The sequence below is a fragment of the Sceloporus undulatus genome, chromosome 1 (genome assembly GCF_019175285.1).
Source record: "Sceloporus undulatus isolate JIND9_A2432 ecotype Alabama chromosome 1, SceUnd_v1.1, whole genome shotgun sequence".
Taxonomy (NCBI): Eukaryota; Metazoa; Chordata; class Lepidosauria; order Squamata; family Phrynosomatidae; genus Sceloporus; species Sceloporus undulatus.
The window spans coordinates 355147830-355163358 of NC_056522.1; the positions used below are offsets into that span (position 1 = coordinate 355147830).

The window sequence follows — 15529 nt, forward strand, 5'->3', positions numbered from 1 at the left end:
CTTAACATTTTTTAAAAAATCAGCAAATTTTTTCACGTGTCCTCCATTTTTTTTTTTAAAAAAGTGCCCTCCATTTGAAAATTTTGTCTTACATTTGTCCCGGTCTATTTATTTATTTAATTTTTTAAAAGTTATTTACTTATTTATTTTTTGGTTTCGGCTCCCCAGTTGTCTGAGGGACAGCAACCTGGCCCCCGGTTCAAAAAGGTTGCCTACCCCTGACCTAGAGATTCCTAGAGAGGTGTTCTCTCAGGTTTTTTTTTATTTGCGTTTTTTCCACTTTCATGGGGTTTCTCTATCCCCAACCCCAGTGAATGCAAAGGGCCCACTGTAGATGTGTTACTTTCTAAAGAGGCACAAAATTCTTTGTTGTTTTGAAATGCATCATTGACATGCTTTTGACATCATTAACTGTTAATAAATATAGGTATACGTCATTTAACAAAGCCTCTAACAAATAATTTCGCTTTTACAAATTTTTTTTAAACCAGTCTAGCTACCGAACATTTCCTCATTACCCTCTATTTAGCTCCAAAGTTTTTAATGTAGTGTCAGCACTAGGGAAATGGTGAAGAAGGGCTTAGAACAACACAGACTTTCAGTTTTAGGTTGAAGTAGTGTGTCTATAGAAAACATGCAATATGTTTGAAATGAAAAAGAATAGGATTCTACTGTAGCTAGTATGCTGTAGTTGTGTGGGTCTGCCTACATCAGACAAAGTAAACAGTAGCTGTTTCCAAAATCCCTTATTGAGCATGTGTGATACATAAAACTGAAAGAAAGAGGAAAAGTAGATGAGCCGACTTCACCAGCTCCCCACAGCATGTAAAAAACAAACAAACAGTGATTTGTAAATATGTCCACCAAAATGGAAACAGAGCCTGGTGAAAGAAAAGAAAAAAACCCTTTGCTATTTTTTGGAACAAGGGTACAAGGACTCTGAAGAAGGATCAAAATGGCTGCCCATTAGCTTCCGGACCCAGTACAAGGTGTTGGTTATCACCTTTAAAGCCTAAATGGCTTGGGTCCAAACTATCTTTGGGACCTCCTTCTCCCCTACAATCCTCCCCGCGCATTCCGCTCCTCTGGAAGAGGCCTACTTCAGCCACAAAAATCTAGGCTCTTGGCTACCTCCCAGAGGGCATTTTCCATCGTCGCCCCCAGATTGTGGAATGGCCTGCCGGATGAGATCCATCTACTTACATCCTTAGACAGCTTTAAAAAGGCTGTTAAGACGGATCTCTTCCGGCAGGCCTTCCCAGAATAGAGATCCCGGCCTCAGAAAAATGTCTGGGAATAAGATACTGCTGCTCCCACTGATTGTTTGCTGATTGATGTTGTTGACCTTCTGGTCAGTTTTTAACTTGTATGTTTTGTTTTGTTGTCTGTTTGTATTTAAATTCTGCATTGGATTTAATACTTTTTTAAGGAGGGGAGGGCACCAGGGATTTTATATGTGCTGTATTTTTAACTTTGTTAGCCGCCCCGATTGTTCTCAGAGGGGCAGGATACAAATAAAATTTTATTATATTATTATATATTATTATTATATTTCTCTGCTAATGCAAGGCTTACCTGACCTGATTGTTATTTTTTAATAAAAATGTTGCAGAAACATGTTGAATTGCTCTTCTTTTTTGTAGTATAGAACTATATCCCTATTCTTTCCATGTTATTTTTCTCTTTGGTACCAAATATTATGTTAAAAGTAATGTCCAGGAACACATCTACTTTGTTAACTGCAGCATACCTGTATTTAAAACACCCAAGCAAATCCCCATACAAGTGCTGCAAACCCCACTTTTCAATCATTATAATTTTAAATGGACTAATTTATCTAGCTGGCTTACCTTTTCCAAATGTAGATTTATCCATCGGGTGAAAGTCCTTTTCTGCACATTTTCCCTCTCCACTAGAAAGGTAAGAAATATAACTCAACATTATTTTAAGGGTGAGGGTTACATTTTAGTTCTACCACAGCTCTGGTTTCTGGTACTAAAGCAGATGTGAAATGTGCATTTATAAAATAAAGTAAGGCAAAGCATCACCAAGAATACTGGACAGCACTCCCTTTCTTTCCCCCAGCGTCTTGGGAACTAACTAGACCATATAAGAAATGCATGATCACAACTTTCTTGGCCTCAATAACAAGCGCAACAAGATGGGACAATTCAATTTCTGAGAGACACACTTTCTTCCAGAATCCACACAGAACTAGATCTACAAGGTCAGCATTCTACAATATTGTCACTGGCCCAGTTGTAAACATGTCTCTAAGTTTCAATCAATGACAGATGAATGGCCTTCTGTCAGGAGTACTTTGTGTCTTCCTGCATGGCAGGGGGTTGGACTGGATGGCCCTTGTGTTCTCTTAGAACTCTATGATTCTACAACATAGTGTTTTATTTTTCCTAACAAACGTGACTTGAAAAAAACTGTCATGGCAAAATAATCTGCTCCCTGGGCAGCTGCTCCACTTTGCCTAATGGCAAGGCTGGGCCTGGTACCAGCAAGTGAACACAGCCAGAGGGAAAGAGTTCGACAACCCGAACAATGATACTCTACAGTGCAGTTTCCTGGAAAATAGTAGTTTAGTATGCAAAAATGGGACTGCTCAGAGAACTAGCATGTTCATATACTGTCTGGGTTGCATGTTTAAGTGTTGGTGTTTGCCTATTTTATTTTTCTGTTTTATTTTTATATTGATTTTATTGGACTTTTAAATTCACATAACCCAACTTGAAGTGGGTTTATGATCTCCTAAAGCAAGCACAGAAATATTCTACATAAATACATTCTTCTGTACTTTCAGGGTGTTCAAAGGGGCATACATAATACACCAGCCTACTGATTTATTCTCACAACCTGAGATAATGACTGTCCGAAAGTCAGCCTTTGAACTTGAAGGCTATATGGGGATTTGAACTTGGGTCTCCCCACTTTTACTGTCCTGCTTTATCCACTGCACCACACTGGCTTTCATATAATTTCCCTTCATTTCTGCCCCTCCATCTCTTTTGTAGAACTCCCACTATGAGCCATTTCAATTTGCAAGCCTGGTACAGACTCTATAAACATTATACAGTTTCCATAAATCCAAGGGAACATGTTTTCTTTGCACCTACCCTTGTGAAAAGGTGCAGCCAGAAAATAAAATAAAAATAAAATAAAACCAGCCATGCCTTAAGACTGCTGCCCATATGCATATCGTTTACTGAACTGGTCTTGCGTTTTTTCTAGGCATCTAGAGAGCAGTAACAAGATTAGAAATATCATAATTACACACAGCATACAGCCAGGCCTGCTCACCAATCCATGGCACCATGCCAGAAAGAAGTAATCCTTGCTAGAATTCAATAATATAAGCAGTAAAGGAAAATGGTCTGGTTTTGGTTTAACTTTTAAGAGTTGTAAGCTCCATAAAGACAACAGGAACTCAAGATGAGAAATGTCCTCCCCAGTAGGCACTTTTCCTTATGCTGTTGCAATTAAATCTTACAGGGAGGGGGAAGAGTTACAGAGTTTGACCTGGTTTAAGGCGGTGGGGGTCCATGAACCATTTGTGATCCATCTATTGCAGGGGCTGTGTGGGCAAAGCCAGATTAAAATAGTTGAGACCCCAGAGCGGTTTCAATAAGTGGCATAGGGATTAAATAGACACACCAAATCCAAGAAAGCAGCAAAAATTACCCATGCATGAGCCCATTTTCAGCCTTGAGACATCAACAAGGGTAAAAGTTTGATGCCATGCATTTTCACTGTTAAATTCCTCTAGTAAAACACAAAATCTTGACGGGAAAAGAAACATTTGGAAGATGCAGGAAACAAGTGGGAAAGAAACACAAGTAACCCACTTTCCTCTTTAGCAACACTTTTTATGGTAAAAATATGTTGTGATTATCTACAAAGGGTTACAAACAATGACAAAGCAGTAGTCCAAATAAAGGAAAAGTTTAGAAACACTAGTTTAAGGAGCAGGATTCAGTGGTATGAATGTTGGACTATGACTCTGGGGGACCAGGGTTTGAATCCTGGCTCAGCCATGTAAACCTACTAGATGATCCTTAAGCAAGCCATACTCTCTCAGCCTTAGAGGAAGGCAAGGACAAATCTCCTCTGAACAAATCTTGCCAAAACAAAACAAAACAAAAAACCCATGTTAGATTTGCCATAAGGTTACCATAAGTCAGAAATGACTTGAAGGCACATAACAACTGATGCGGTACTAGATGGGACAGTAGTAACATTTTACTAGGACATAGACAAGAAAAAGAGTAGTCTGAGTCTGTTCAGCAGCTTCCCTCAAGAATGAGTTGTTCATGCTGAAGGCCAAAGCTTGGAGTCAGGACCCACTTCGTTCTTTAGGTCACCTGTTCTGGCTTGGCAATTAGCACACTACCTGTTTGGGGACGTAAAATATAATTGTGTAAATGAGCTGTGTAATTAGTATTTGCAAGCAGAAGGTGCGCAACAACCTGTACCACCCTACTCACGTACAGATCCTATCAGAGAAATAAAGCAAATTTCAGTCGTAGAAACATAGAGTTTGAAGAGACTACTAGGGCCATCCAGTCCACCTCTTTCCATGCAGGAAGACACAATCAAAACACTCCCGACAGATGGCCATCCAGCCTCTGCTTAAAAACTTCTGAAGAAGGAGATTCCACCACTCTCCGGGGGAGTGTGTTCTGCTGTTCAGCAGCAATAACTATCAGGAAAAAAATTTCTGATGTTTAGGTGAAATCTCTTTTCCTGTCACTTGAATCTATTGTTCCATGTCTAATCTCTGGAGCAGGAGAAAACATACTTGCTCCATCCTCAATATGACATCCCTTCAAATCTGTCAAGTCACCTCTTAATCTTCTCTTCCCCAGGCTAAACATACCTAGCTTACCTAAACATACCGACTGGATGGCCCTTGTGGTCTCTTCATGATTATCTATTATTCTAACAATGGTGTTACTAGGGGGGTGCAGACCACACCAGATGACACCCTAAGGCGGGGGGGGGTGGCACACTGCTGCTCAAAGTATTGGCAGAAAGCAGCATTTGCCTGTATATCTTTAAAATGCTTAAAGAGATGGTGCCCTGGTGGCGCAGTGGTTAAAAGCCTGTACTGCACCATTCACTCAAAACCACAAGGTTGCGAGTTCAAGACCAGCAAAAGGGCCCAAGCTCGACTCAGGCTTGCATCCTCCGAGGTCGCTAAATGAGTACCCAGACTGTTGGGGGCAAATTAGCTTACATTGGTGTTCACCGCTATGATCTTGGAATAGCGGTATATAAATAAAACAAATTATTATTATTTTATTATTTATTATTTTTTGTTGTTGTGAGAGTGAGGTGAAGCTCAGTGGGAGATGAAGGAGGTGGGCCAGAATTTTTAAAAATTAAAATTTCAAATTTCAAAATCTTAATTTTTTATATATTAAAAAAAAATTAAAAAATATTATTTTAACTTTCTTCTTTAAAATAATATTTTTAAACTAAATCTTCACTATGTATATGTAAATACAATTAGGTTAGGCATATGATATTGTAATTTGAAGGTATAATTAATCCTGCTAGTTGTTTATGCATAACATGCTAATAGTTATGACATAAACAACTAGCAGGATTAAATTACAATGGACTCTTGTATACGTGGGGTTTGGTTCCAAGATCCCCTGTGGATAACAAAATCCGTGTATGCTCAAGTCCATTAAATATAATGACAGAAAAATGTGTCCCTTATAAAAATGGAAAATCAAGGTTTGATATTTGAAATTTATACTTTTTTGGAACATTTTCAAACTGTGCATGCTTGAATCCGTGTATAAGAAGGGCCGACTGTATACCTTCAATTTACAATTCAGTGTATAGGGAATTATGATTTAGAGTAACATTAATGCAAAAAAGCATTACAAGGATTCTGTATGATGTGAAATGAGAGGTCAATGGAGGGGGGATTCCCTGAATTACCACACCGGGTGACACCAACCCTGGGGATGCCACTGATTCTAGCTACCAAGCCGCCCTCAAAGGGAAAGGTTCCCAGACCTTTCATCTTGGTCACCCTCCTCGGTACCCAAGACTTGCTCCAGTTGTGCAAAACGTCAGATACTTGGCTCCTCTGTCAGAGTCCCTGGTTCAAGTCTCTTGACACTTCATAACAAGTCAGCTCCATGCTGCCAGCTGGATGCAAACAGGCTTCATGGACTGCAGGATTTGTTCTCTTACGGATTGATATCAAGCCAATGCCTCTGTGTTCTTTTCACATATTGACTGCCTTGAGGGGACCCTCAGAAGTTGCAGTATTCAGAGCGACTACTTGCCTAAGCCAGAGATGTCTTTGTTGCAAAAAGCTCAGAATTCAAGGTTCCGACTAATAGTTTTACATCTGATTCTTATGAGGTTGTAACGGTTCCTCAGTTTCAATGTGCTTTTATTATCTTGTTTTTCATGTTATATAAGACTATTTCTTCTATACTTTGCTTATGGGAATGGTCAGCAACCAGTAGGCAGGATATGAAATAAAGTACGTAACCTGGCGGAAATAGACCCAAATACACATTGCCCCAAGATTTTGGAATTTGATCCCACCATTCTCTAATGAGGGGGTGGGAAAACTATATGGCCGTCAAAGGCCACGTCTTCTTTGAGGTCATCTGTTGGTGGTTGCACACCATTAATGGTTGGGAAAAGCCAGTGGTGGGAGAATCACTCTTATTTCCATCCCCCCTTCAGTTCCCTCTTTCTTTTTCTGTTACACATTCTTGCTCCCTGCCAATTTCTTCCTTTTCTTTTACACTCTCTATTTCTCTTTCTGTTCCCTTCTCCTTAAATTGACTACAATGGACTGTGTTTTTGTTTTGATTTTTACATCCTCCTTTAATAAAAGCTAATGGTTTTAATTTCATAGATTAATTATTTTTTATAATTTTAACACACATACATATTTAGATTTTTTTAAAGTGTACACACTCACATATTAGAGAACTGATATTTTATATGTTTTGATTTGTTCTGGTTTAATATTCTGTAAACTATTTGAGCCCCAATACTGGAAAACTGTTGGAAACAACAACAACAACAAAAATATCATGATTATTATTCCCCACCCATCAGGCTGCCAGACAACAGACAGACAGTTATTCAAAAAGGTTTTGAAATGAAGGTAATAAAGTTAATTTTTATGCTACATGTTATGCATCCCATCTTAAACTTGTTGTTGTTGTTGTTGTTGTGTACCTTTAAGTTATTTCTGACTTATGGCAAAAGTAAGGTGAATCTATCAGAGGATTTTCTCTGCAAGATTTATTCCTATTGTCTTACCATTGCCTTCCTGTGAGGCTGATAGAGTGTGACTTCCCCAAAGTCACCCTTGTGGGTTTCCATGGCTGAGTGGGGATTCAAACCTTGGTCTGCCAGAGTCTTAGTCCAACTCTCAAACCACTACACCATGCTGGCTCACATCATCTACCCCAAGATCTTGGCCATAATTACTCACCTACCCATCAACTGATTTACACTACCTTTGACTGTATTTCAAACTAGCTTTAATTCTTACTCTCATCACTTTGAAGCAGCAAACAAGATAAGTCACGGCATGTTCTCGGTGGATGTGGGCTCCAGAACAACCTGAACTGTCTACGTAACCAAGTACTGTAACAATAGCTTATGGACATTCTAGAGTCTCACCAGGCATAGGCAACGGCTACATAGCATTAGTTACCAGGTTGTCTGCACACCAACATGGGAGAGATTATTTCCCAAGGTCTGCTCAAAATAACCCAGAACATCTGAGGCAAATCTATATAAATCCACTTCAACTTTCACAAAAGGAGGGTGTCTCACAAGAGCTCATTTCAAATCTTGCCAGAACTGCAAAAACCACAGAAATTTCATGATGACAGGCCAGCCATGTGTCATAAACGGTCACACCACTGCCTGGCCAACTTCTGCAGCCTGAGAAAAGAAAGAGCAGTACCACACTAATCATGATCCCCTGGCTTTTGGCAAGACCTGACAGCTGCTTACCAAATGTTCAGGGGTAGGGTCTGTTGGGAACCTAGCTGGTGGCTATTCTCAAAAGTTCAAGGTATACACAATTTGTGGTATCCTGTACAACCCTGGTATGGGACCAGACACCAAGCCCACAAATACAAGACATGCTGTATAAAACAGGGCACCTGAAAGCACTATATGGGATGGTTCTGTAAATTTAATCAGATTGCCTTAACAGTGAAAGTTTCTCTCTCCCACACTCATACACCTTCCATGCTAACTAGTTCTCAGTACTAGTATAGGAACAGATTATCCTAAATATATGCACAGGGTAAGTTTAGCTGAATTCATAATAGTGGGTCAGAGCAAGAAATAATGAGGGAGGGTTAGGCTTCAGCATCCTTTGCTTGGATGAAGAGGAAACAGAAACGTAAAATTTGTAAATCTAGCCAAGGTTAACAGCTGTTGCCCTCCACCTTGATCAAATAGGTATGATTGCTTCACAAAACCAAATCCAGAGAGCAGCATCAGGCTCATCCACTAGATTAAATATGGATTTATTTCACACATTTGGAAAATAACTGAGTAAAGTTTTTTAAAAACTGAGCAGACAAAGTTAATTCTTAGGAATATAGGCATGAAGATAATGTCTCCTTTGCTCTCTCTTCAAAAGAAGAAAGAACAAAAAGAAAAATAGTCTACTTTTCTATCTCAACTATCTTGCTTTTTCCTCTATCCCAGAGCAGAACCATTTCCTCAAGAATACTGAAGTTACAGGGATTATTATTTCAAAGGAAGACAGCTCAAATATTTGTTTAGAACAGGCAATTGAACATATAAAAGTATGTTAAACTTAAAACACACTTAAATCAGCATGCAGGAGATGGATGCTGGGGGGAAATTCTACAAATCTGAAGCAGAAATTGGCTGTAAATCAGCGGTTCCCAACCTGTGGGTCGGGACCCCTTTGGGGGTCGAAAGATCCTTTTAAGGGGTCGCCTAATACCATTGGAAAATACCTATTTAATTACAGTTATGAAGTAGCAACGAAAATAATTTTATGGGTTTGGGTCACCACAACATGAGGAACTGTATTAAAGGGTCACGGCATTAGGAAGGTTGGGAACCACTGCTGTAAATAGTTCCAATTGGCTATTTTCTATCCCGCTCTACCCCTTAGTTATACAGTACCAACATATCTTCCCCTTTCCCCCTCATCTCCAGAATACTTCTGCATATTTTAAAAGTTGCTTCAAGAGATTATTAAGGTGACAAATGAACAGTGTTCACACATTTAGAAATAAAGGGGACAAGCTGGAACATGCAATAAGAAAAGACTGCCATGTTGGTGGCTGATTGTTGAAATATGCATATGCAAATCGCACTGGAAAAGAAAGGGTAAGGTAACAACATGGTGAGAGTTCCTTCTTTTTATATATATTACATATGACTTCAACTTTCAAAACCTTGCTAGAGTCATAATTTTCACAGCCAAATAACTTTAAAGCTCCTCTTGGATTTGTGATTTGAACATGTTCAAACTATACTAAATGGGGCTGGAGAGGTGTGGAGGACTGGAGCGCAGCTTTGGCACAGCTTCTGACCTCTTAAGATGCATGTGTCATTTAAACAGCATACCTCCAAAGTGACCCAAAGCAGCCTTATTTTGGCCTTTCTGTTCAGGCCCAGAAAAACATTAATGAATACTAGCAGAACTAGATGGGGCAAGAGCTAATTTTTTTCTGCAAAGACTGTGGTTATGTATCTTCAGGTTGACTCTGAGTTGTGGCAATCCTATCCTAGGTTTTCCCTGATAAAATTTATGTAGAGGAGCATGCTGCTGCCATTGCCTTCATCCTAGATCGAGATAGTGTAACTTGCCCAAAATTCCATGGCTGAGCAGAGATTCAAAGTCAGGTCTCTCAGAGTCCTGGCCCAATACTCAAGCCACTACACTTGCTGTCTCTCTATAAAGACTACATGAAAGTTACTGGTTTTGTAAATAGAAGCACTGAGGCTAAACAGAATTATCTCTGGCTGAAGTCAGAGGCTATAGAGAAGCTCATCAGATGAGGTCCACACACAAAACCCTTTGCTAGAAGGGATCAGGGTATTGGCAAGCCCTTGAAGGCAAGGATAGGCAACTTGTGACCCTCCAGATGTTATTGGAATCCAGCTCCCATCCTTCTTCACCACTGGTTACAGTGGTTAGAGCTGAAGGGACTTGAAATTTGACACATTTGCAGGGCCACAAACTGCCTGCTTAAAAGCATGCAGGGTTCAGTATTTAAGCCATTTCTTTAACAGAATTCAATCACAACTCTGCAATTAACTCCTCATTTTAAAAACTAATACATGTGATCTTTGTTCTTCTTCTTGTTGTGTACCTTCAAGTCATTTCTGACTTAAGGCAATCTTAAGGCAAACCAATCGTGGCATTTTCTTGGCAACATTTGTTCAGGGGAGGTTTGCCTTCCCCTGAAGCTGAGACAATGTGACTTGCCCAAGGTCACCCAGTGGGTTTCATGGCTGAGCAGGAAAATGAACCCTGGTCTCCAGAGTTGCAGTCTGATGCTCAAACCACTGCACTACACTTGCTCTCCATATGTGCTTTAGGAGTATTAAAATACATTCTAGATTATACAGAAACCTTCATCAGGGTTTGTGTTGGTTTTATGCTTTGCTTTGCTATTTAGTATTCATTCTTCCATACCATCCTTACAATATTTTTTTCAAAATTACTTCTTCAATTGAGTACGCAATTACTCTAAAACAATGAAAGTCCTCCTGACTTTCCATTGGATTTAGCTGCTGCTTAATAAAATGTTATTTACTAAAAATAGCACCTCATGTTTCAGTGGGATTAGACCAGTAAAGCCTAATTTAATTGAAAAATAACTTTACCCCGATGTCTTGTTATTCCTGGAGGTTGCCAGGCTTAAATCACACAAGTTACAAGTTTGCTCACTTTGATTTCTACATCATTCACAGCAGCAAATGCAACCTCTCACCCCCTCAATTCCAGCATTCTGCAGGATGGCGGATGAAACAGAAAATGTTTAGCCAAGAGAACTAGGTAATACTGACGTAGATCCAGCCTTTCCCAACCTTGGCTATTCTCAATGGTGTGGGGCTACAGATCTCACCATCCCCACCCAGTCCTGCTGGCTGGAGTGATGAGGGGGATAAAAAGAATATTAGAAAACATTTGACAAATTGTTTTGGATTTTTAAAACATTTTTCATGAGAACATTCCTGGACTAAATGAGATTTTTTTTGCAGTTTGGGACTTATTCTGCACCAAATTTGCACATAGTTGTTTTGCACAGAAAATAGGTTTTTTTTGTGTGTGCGTGCAAAGGAAATAACATTTTAAAAAGCTGTTTCCTGCAAAGAAAACACATGCCTTAAAATGGGACTAGCCAACTGGGTTGCCATGTCACACGGTATCAGCTGAGGTCTGACTGAATTGCTTGCTTGTCTGGATCTCCATGTTGGTGTAACATTAGCAGCAAAGTCATTCTTTGATTCATGCAGGGTGGGTTAGACTGCCCTGGACTAAGTGTGACAGCCCACCCCAGGTTTTCTATTATGTATCTGCTAAAACTATAACAGTTGGCTTGTGGCCTTGGGCATGGAAAAAACTACAGAATAATAAAGACTGCATATTTGAGAGCCAGCATGGAATAGGGAAAACCCTGCTGAGCCATAAAATCTACAGGGTGGCCTTAGGCAAGTCCCGTAGCTTATGTGTCTCCAAAGAATAGTTAGGGCATCCCTTTTCATTGATGGGGGAAACTAGTCAATGACCTCCCAGTCGTGGTAGTCCTCAGTGCAATTTTCATGCAACCCTCATCCCCACCATGGTCCTAAAGGCTGCTGGTTCCCATTGTTTTTCTTTTGTACCAGTGTTTTGATTGAAAGCCTACCATCACCCCCTTTTACCTCACTGCCCCACAGGATCTTTCCACACTTTGGGAATCACTGCCCTAGATGATGTAACTCCCTTGTTTTAATTGTACGGTTTTAAAGAGATTTTAAATGCATTTTATTCTTTAATGTGTGATGTATATTAATACTGTAATAGTTTTAATTTTATTTCAATGCTCATTTTTGGTAGTTTGAATTGTGTTGTTCTTTTCAATTATGAGCCACATTGAGCTCTAACTGGGCGTGGGGTAGGAAATAAATAAATAATCCACACAGTCAGTGGCGCCACTAGGAGGTGGTATAAATCGCACCAGATGACATCCCTGGGAGGGGGTCTCATCTGGTGGGGAGGTACACCTGGAGAGACTAGCATGGCTACAGGGCAAGCAAGAAAGAGTGCTTTTCCACTTGCACAGCATCCCCACCAGAGCCTAAACAGGCCCTTCGGAGGCCATAGTGGTACCCTTCTCAGTAGCAGCAGCTGCTGGGAAGCAAAGCCTTCAGGGTCCAGCACGACTACAGCCATGATAGACCTTGAAGGCTTTGAGGGATTGACTCAGACTTTAAAATAAAAATGTTTAACATTATAACAATATGGTATGTGTGTTTGTTTGTGTATGCATACAAAAATATAAATTACACCTACATTTTACCATTTTAATTTATTAAGGTTCTAGTTTGTTGTATATTTACTCTCACAGGAATTTAGGAAAGTCTTCTTGTTTAGAAATTTTAATCAAATAAATATTGGTGCAGTACACATGGCGCTAAAGCGCCGTGCTAGCACCATACTAGGGTTAACGGACTGCACAGCAACCACATGGCCCCTAACCCTAGTACAGTGCGGCACTGTAACAATGGCAGTGCCCCGTGTGTATGGTCTCCGCCATTGTGACGTGACAAATGCATAGCGTCCACACATCGTGCTGTGTCTGTGACATCACGAGTGCACCACTGGTGTACTCGCAACATCTGCTCTGCAGGGCAAAAAGAACCTGCTTTTTGCAGGCTCTTTTTCCTCCACACGGAAGCTGCATGGTTTGGCAGTTGTGGCTTCCATGCGGAGGAAAAACAGGTGCCGGCAGGCCTCCCTTTTTAGGAGATCTGTACTGCACCATAGTCTATGGGTCCATAGAGACAGGCCAAAGTAAATCTGCTTCGGGTCACTTTGGAGGTATGCTTTTTAAATGATGCATGCATCCTAAGAGGCCAGAAGCTGTGCTCCAGTCCTATGTTCTGTCTAAGTAGCCAGAGGATTTACATGGCAGTGTTGAAATGCCTTGCACTACCATTTTACTACTAATTAATATAAATTTGCCATTTCTGAAAGAGTTGGAGAGTAGGAAAATAGAGGAGTTGGAGCTGGAGTTGGCATCTAAGGTTTGATGCTGCAGCCTTGATGGGAATGATGGCAACTGTTGCAACTACTGGGAACACAAGATTTTGCTATGGGTCAGGTCTGATGCGAAGACAGATTCATTTGGTGGAAATTTCCTCCCAATGCAAACAGCACCTTCAAAAGTGGGGGAATATTTTTTAGGACTGCAGCAAAGAAAGAAAAAAAAAGACTTTTAATTATTCCCTGTCCAGAGTGGCACTGATCCCATTATCAGACTGCTTCCACATCCCAGCTGCTGCTTTAAAAACAAACAAACCTCTAGATTACACATAAAGCTTTATTAACCATCATATATAGTTTGAAACTTCTGGTATCAGAACTCTACATTGCTGCTCTGTAAAACTACTGTCTGTACATAGCAATCTAATTTGTTCCGTGTGTGTGTCATTTTTTTAATTTTAGTTTTTGGACACTGCCAGCACACTGCATAGTTGAAAATCTATTCATGTCTCATTTTTAAAAGCAGTTTATGCTATGATTTTCTCTGGAATGGTTTATATAGCAACTCGTAATTGGATTCTCTTTTATCTTGTTAATTACAGTATGGTGAAAGGCACCCTGCAATTCTGAAATGTGAAGCTACAGCATAATAGATAATTATGCTAAATTGCATAACTTGACGAATACTGTTATTTCATTCACAGGTCAATAATGAAGATTTCACAAAAAGCCTATTATGCTACTGAACAAGGTGAAAGTGCCCATGTCAGATGTCAGAGTTGGAGTTCCTGTTAAAGAAAATTGGTTGTTCAGCTGGTTTTGTTGGTTTATCGTTGCAAGGGGCATCATTTGGATTTTCTGCCTTGAGCACCAAATGATTTTAGGTGTTTTTTGGCATGAAGCATTACACTGGACTGCAAACCTGGAGGGGGAGCTACAGCTATCCCTAGCACGCTGACAGGTAAATAACATTAGCACATGGGCCATCCATTCCAAGCCCCTGCCATGCAGGAAGACACAACAAAAGCACCGCTGACAGATGGTCATCCAGCCACTGTTTAAAAATCTCCAAAGTAGGAGACTCTACCACTCTCCAAGCCAGCCTTATTCCATTGTCGAAAAACTTACCATCAGGAAGTTCTTCCTAATGTCCAGGTAGAATTTATTTTCTTGTAGTCTGAATCCATTGCTCTGTGTCCTAGTTTCTGGAGCAGCAGAAAACAAGCTTGCTCCATCTTCAATATGACATTCCTTCAAATATTTCAACAGGACTATCATATCACCTCTTAACCTTCTCTTCTTCCAGGTAAATGTACTGAGCTACCTAAGCCACTCCTCATGGGACATGATTTCCAAAATTTTACCATTTTGGTTGCCCTCCTCTGGACAACCTCCAGCTTGTCAACATCCTTCTTAAATTCCAGTGCCCAGAACTGGACACAGTATTACAGGTTTGATCTCACCAAAGCAGAAAAAAGTGGCACTATTACTTTCCTTGATGTGAACACTATACTCCTTTGACGTAGCCTAGAATATGTTGGTTAAACATGTGTGTCGCAGTAAAACTTCACATTTTGAGCTATGTAAGTTTAAAAAAAATAATAATCTGAGAGCCTTAGGAGAACTTGGACGTAATCACTAGTCACCTCCTCCTCTTCCTCCTTTCGCAGTAATGAAGGATGTAATTTCGGCTCAGAAAATGCTGTTTTCTACACATAATGTTGTCTATGCAGAAAATGCAAGTTTTTATGGAACAAAACCATTTTTGAATGCTTTCATATAGTCTTTCCATTCTTTCCATCCTTAATTTAAAAAAAAAAATAACTGGACATCCCGCAGAACCCAGCAGTTATACAGCCAGTCTCCTTCCCATCCATGTCTTCACTGAATATGTAAGAGGGAAACAAGATTGCACTCAATGCCCAAAGCTAATGTTCCTGCTTGCCCCTTTCCCTCTGGCACCTTTGTACAAAGAAAGAGTGGCATGCTTCAGAGGCTTGGGAGGCAATTTAATGGTCCTAGCAACTACCAGGGATTGCACTCACTGCACTGCATAAATACACACAAAAAATAACACCAGAATTGGCCAGAGACCATGTCTAAAAACGTGCTTTGAAAGCCAGCATTTTCTCTTCCTTTTTAAAAATATTGTAATCTCTTTTTCCTAGGGGTGGTGCCTTGGATGATCGGCAAAAACCGGGGGCTACATCTGGACGATATACCACACGATTCCATCTTAGTACTGTATAAGGAATTATTGAAAAAGTGTGTGTG

The 15529-nt window shown here is 40.1% G+C and overlaps 1 protein-coding gene across 8 annotated transcripts in view; it reads right to left on the bottom strand.

Annotated features, from left to right (window-relative positions):
- The window catches only part of CLMN (calmin), a 112651-nt gene that overhangs the window by 38652 nt on the left and 58470 nt on the right, over positions 1-15529 (bottom strand). For 4 of the 8 annotated variants that reach the window (XM_042445865.1, XM_042445858.1, XM_042445859.1 and 1 more), the window contains exon 2: positions 1851-1912. In XM_042445865.1, coding sequence (XP_042301799.1) covers positions 1851-1912 — 62 coding nt within the window. Of the gene's footprint in view, positions 1-1850; positions 1913-3309; positions 3341-7489; positions 7525-7549; positions 7626-15529 lie in introns of those variants that run through there. The other 4 variants (XM_042445863.1, XM_042445864.1, XM_042445862.1 and 1 more) reach the window with 4 other exon arrangements.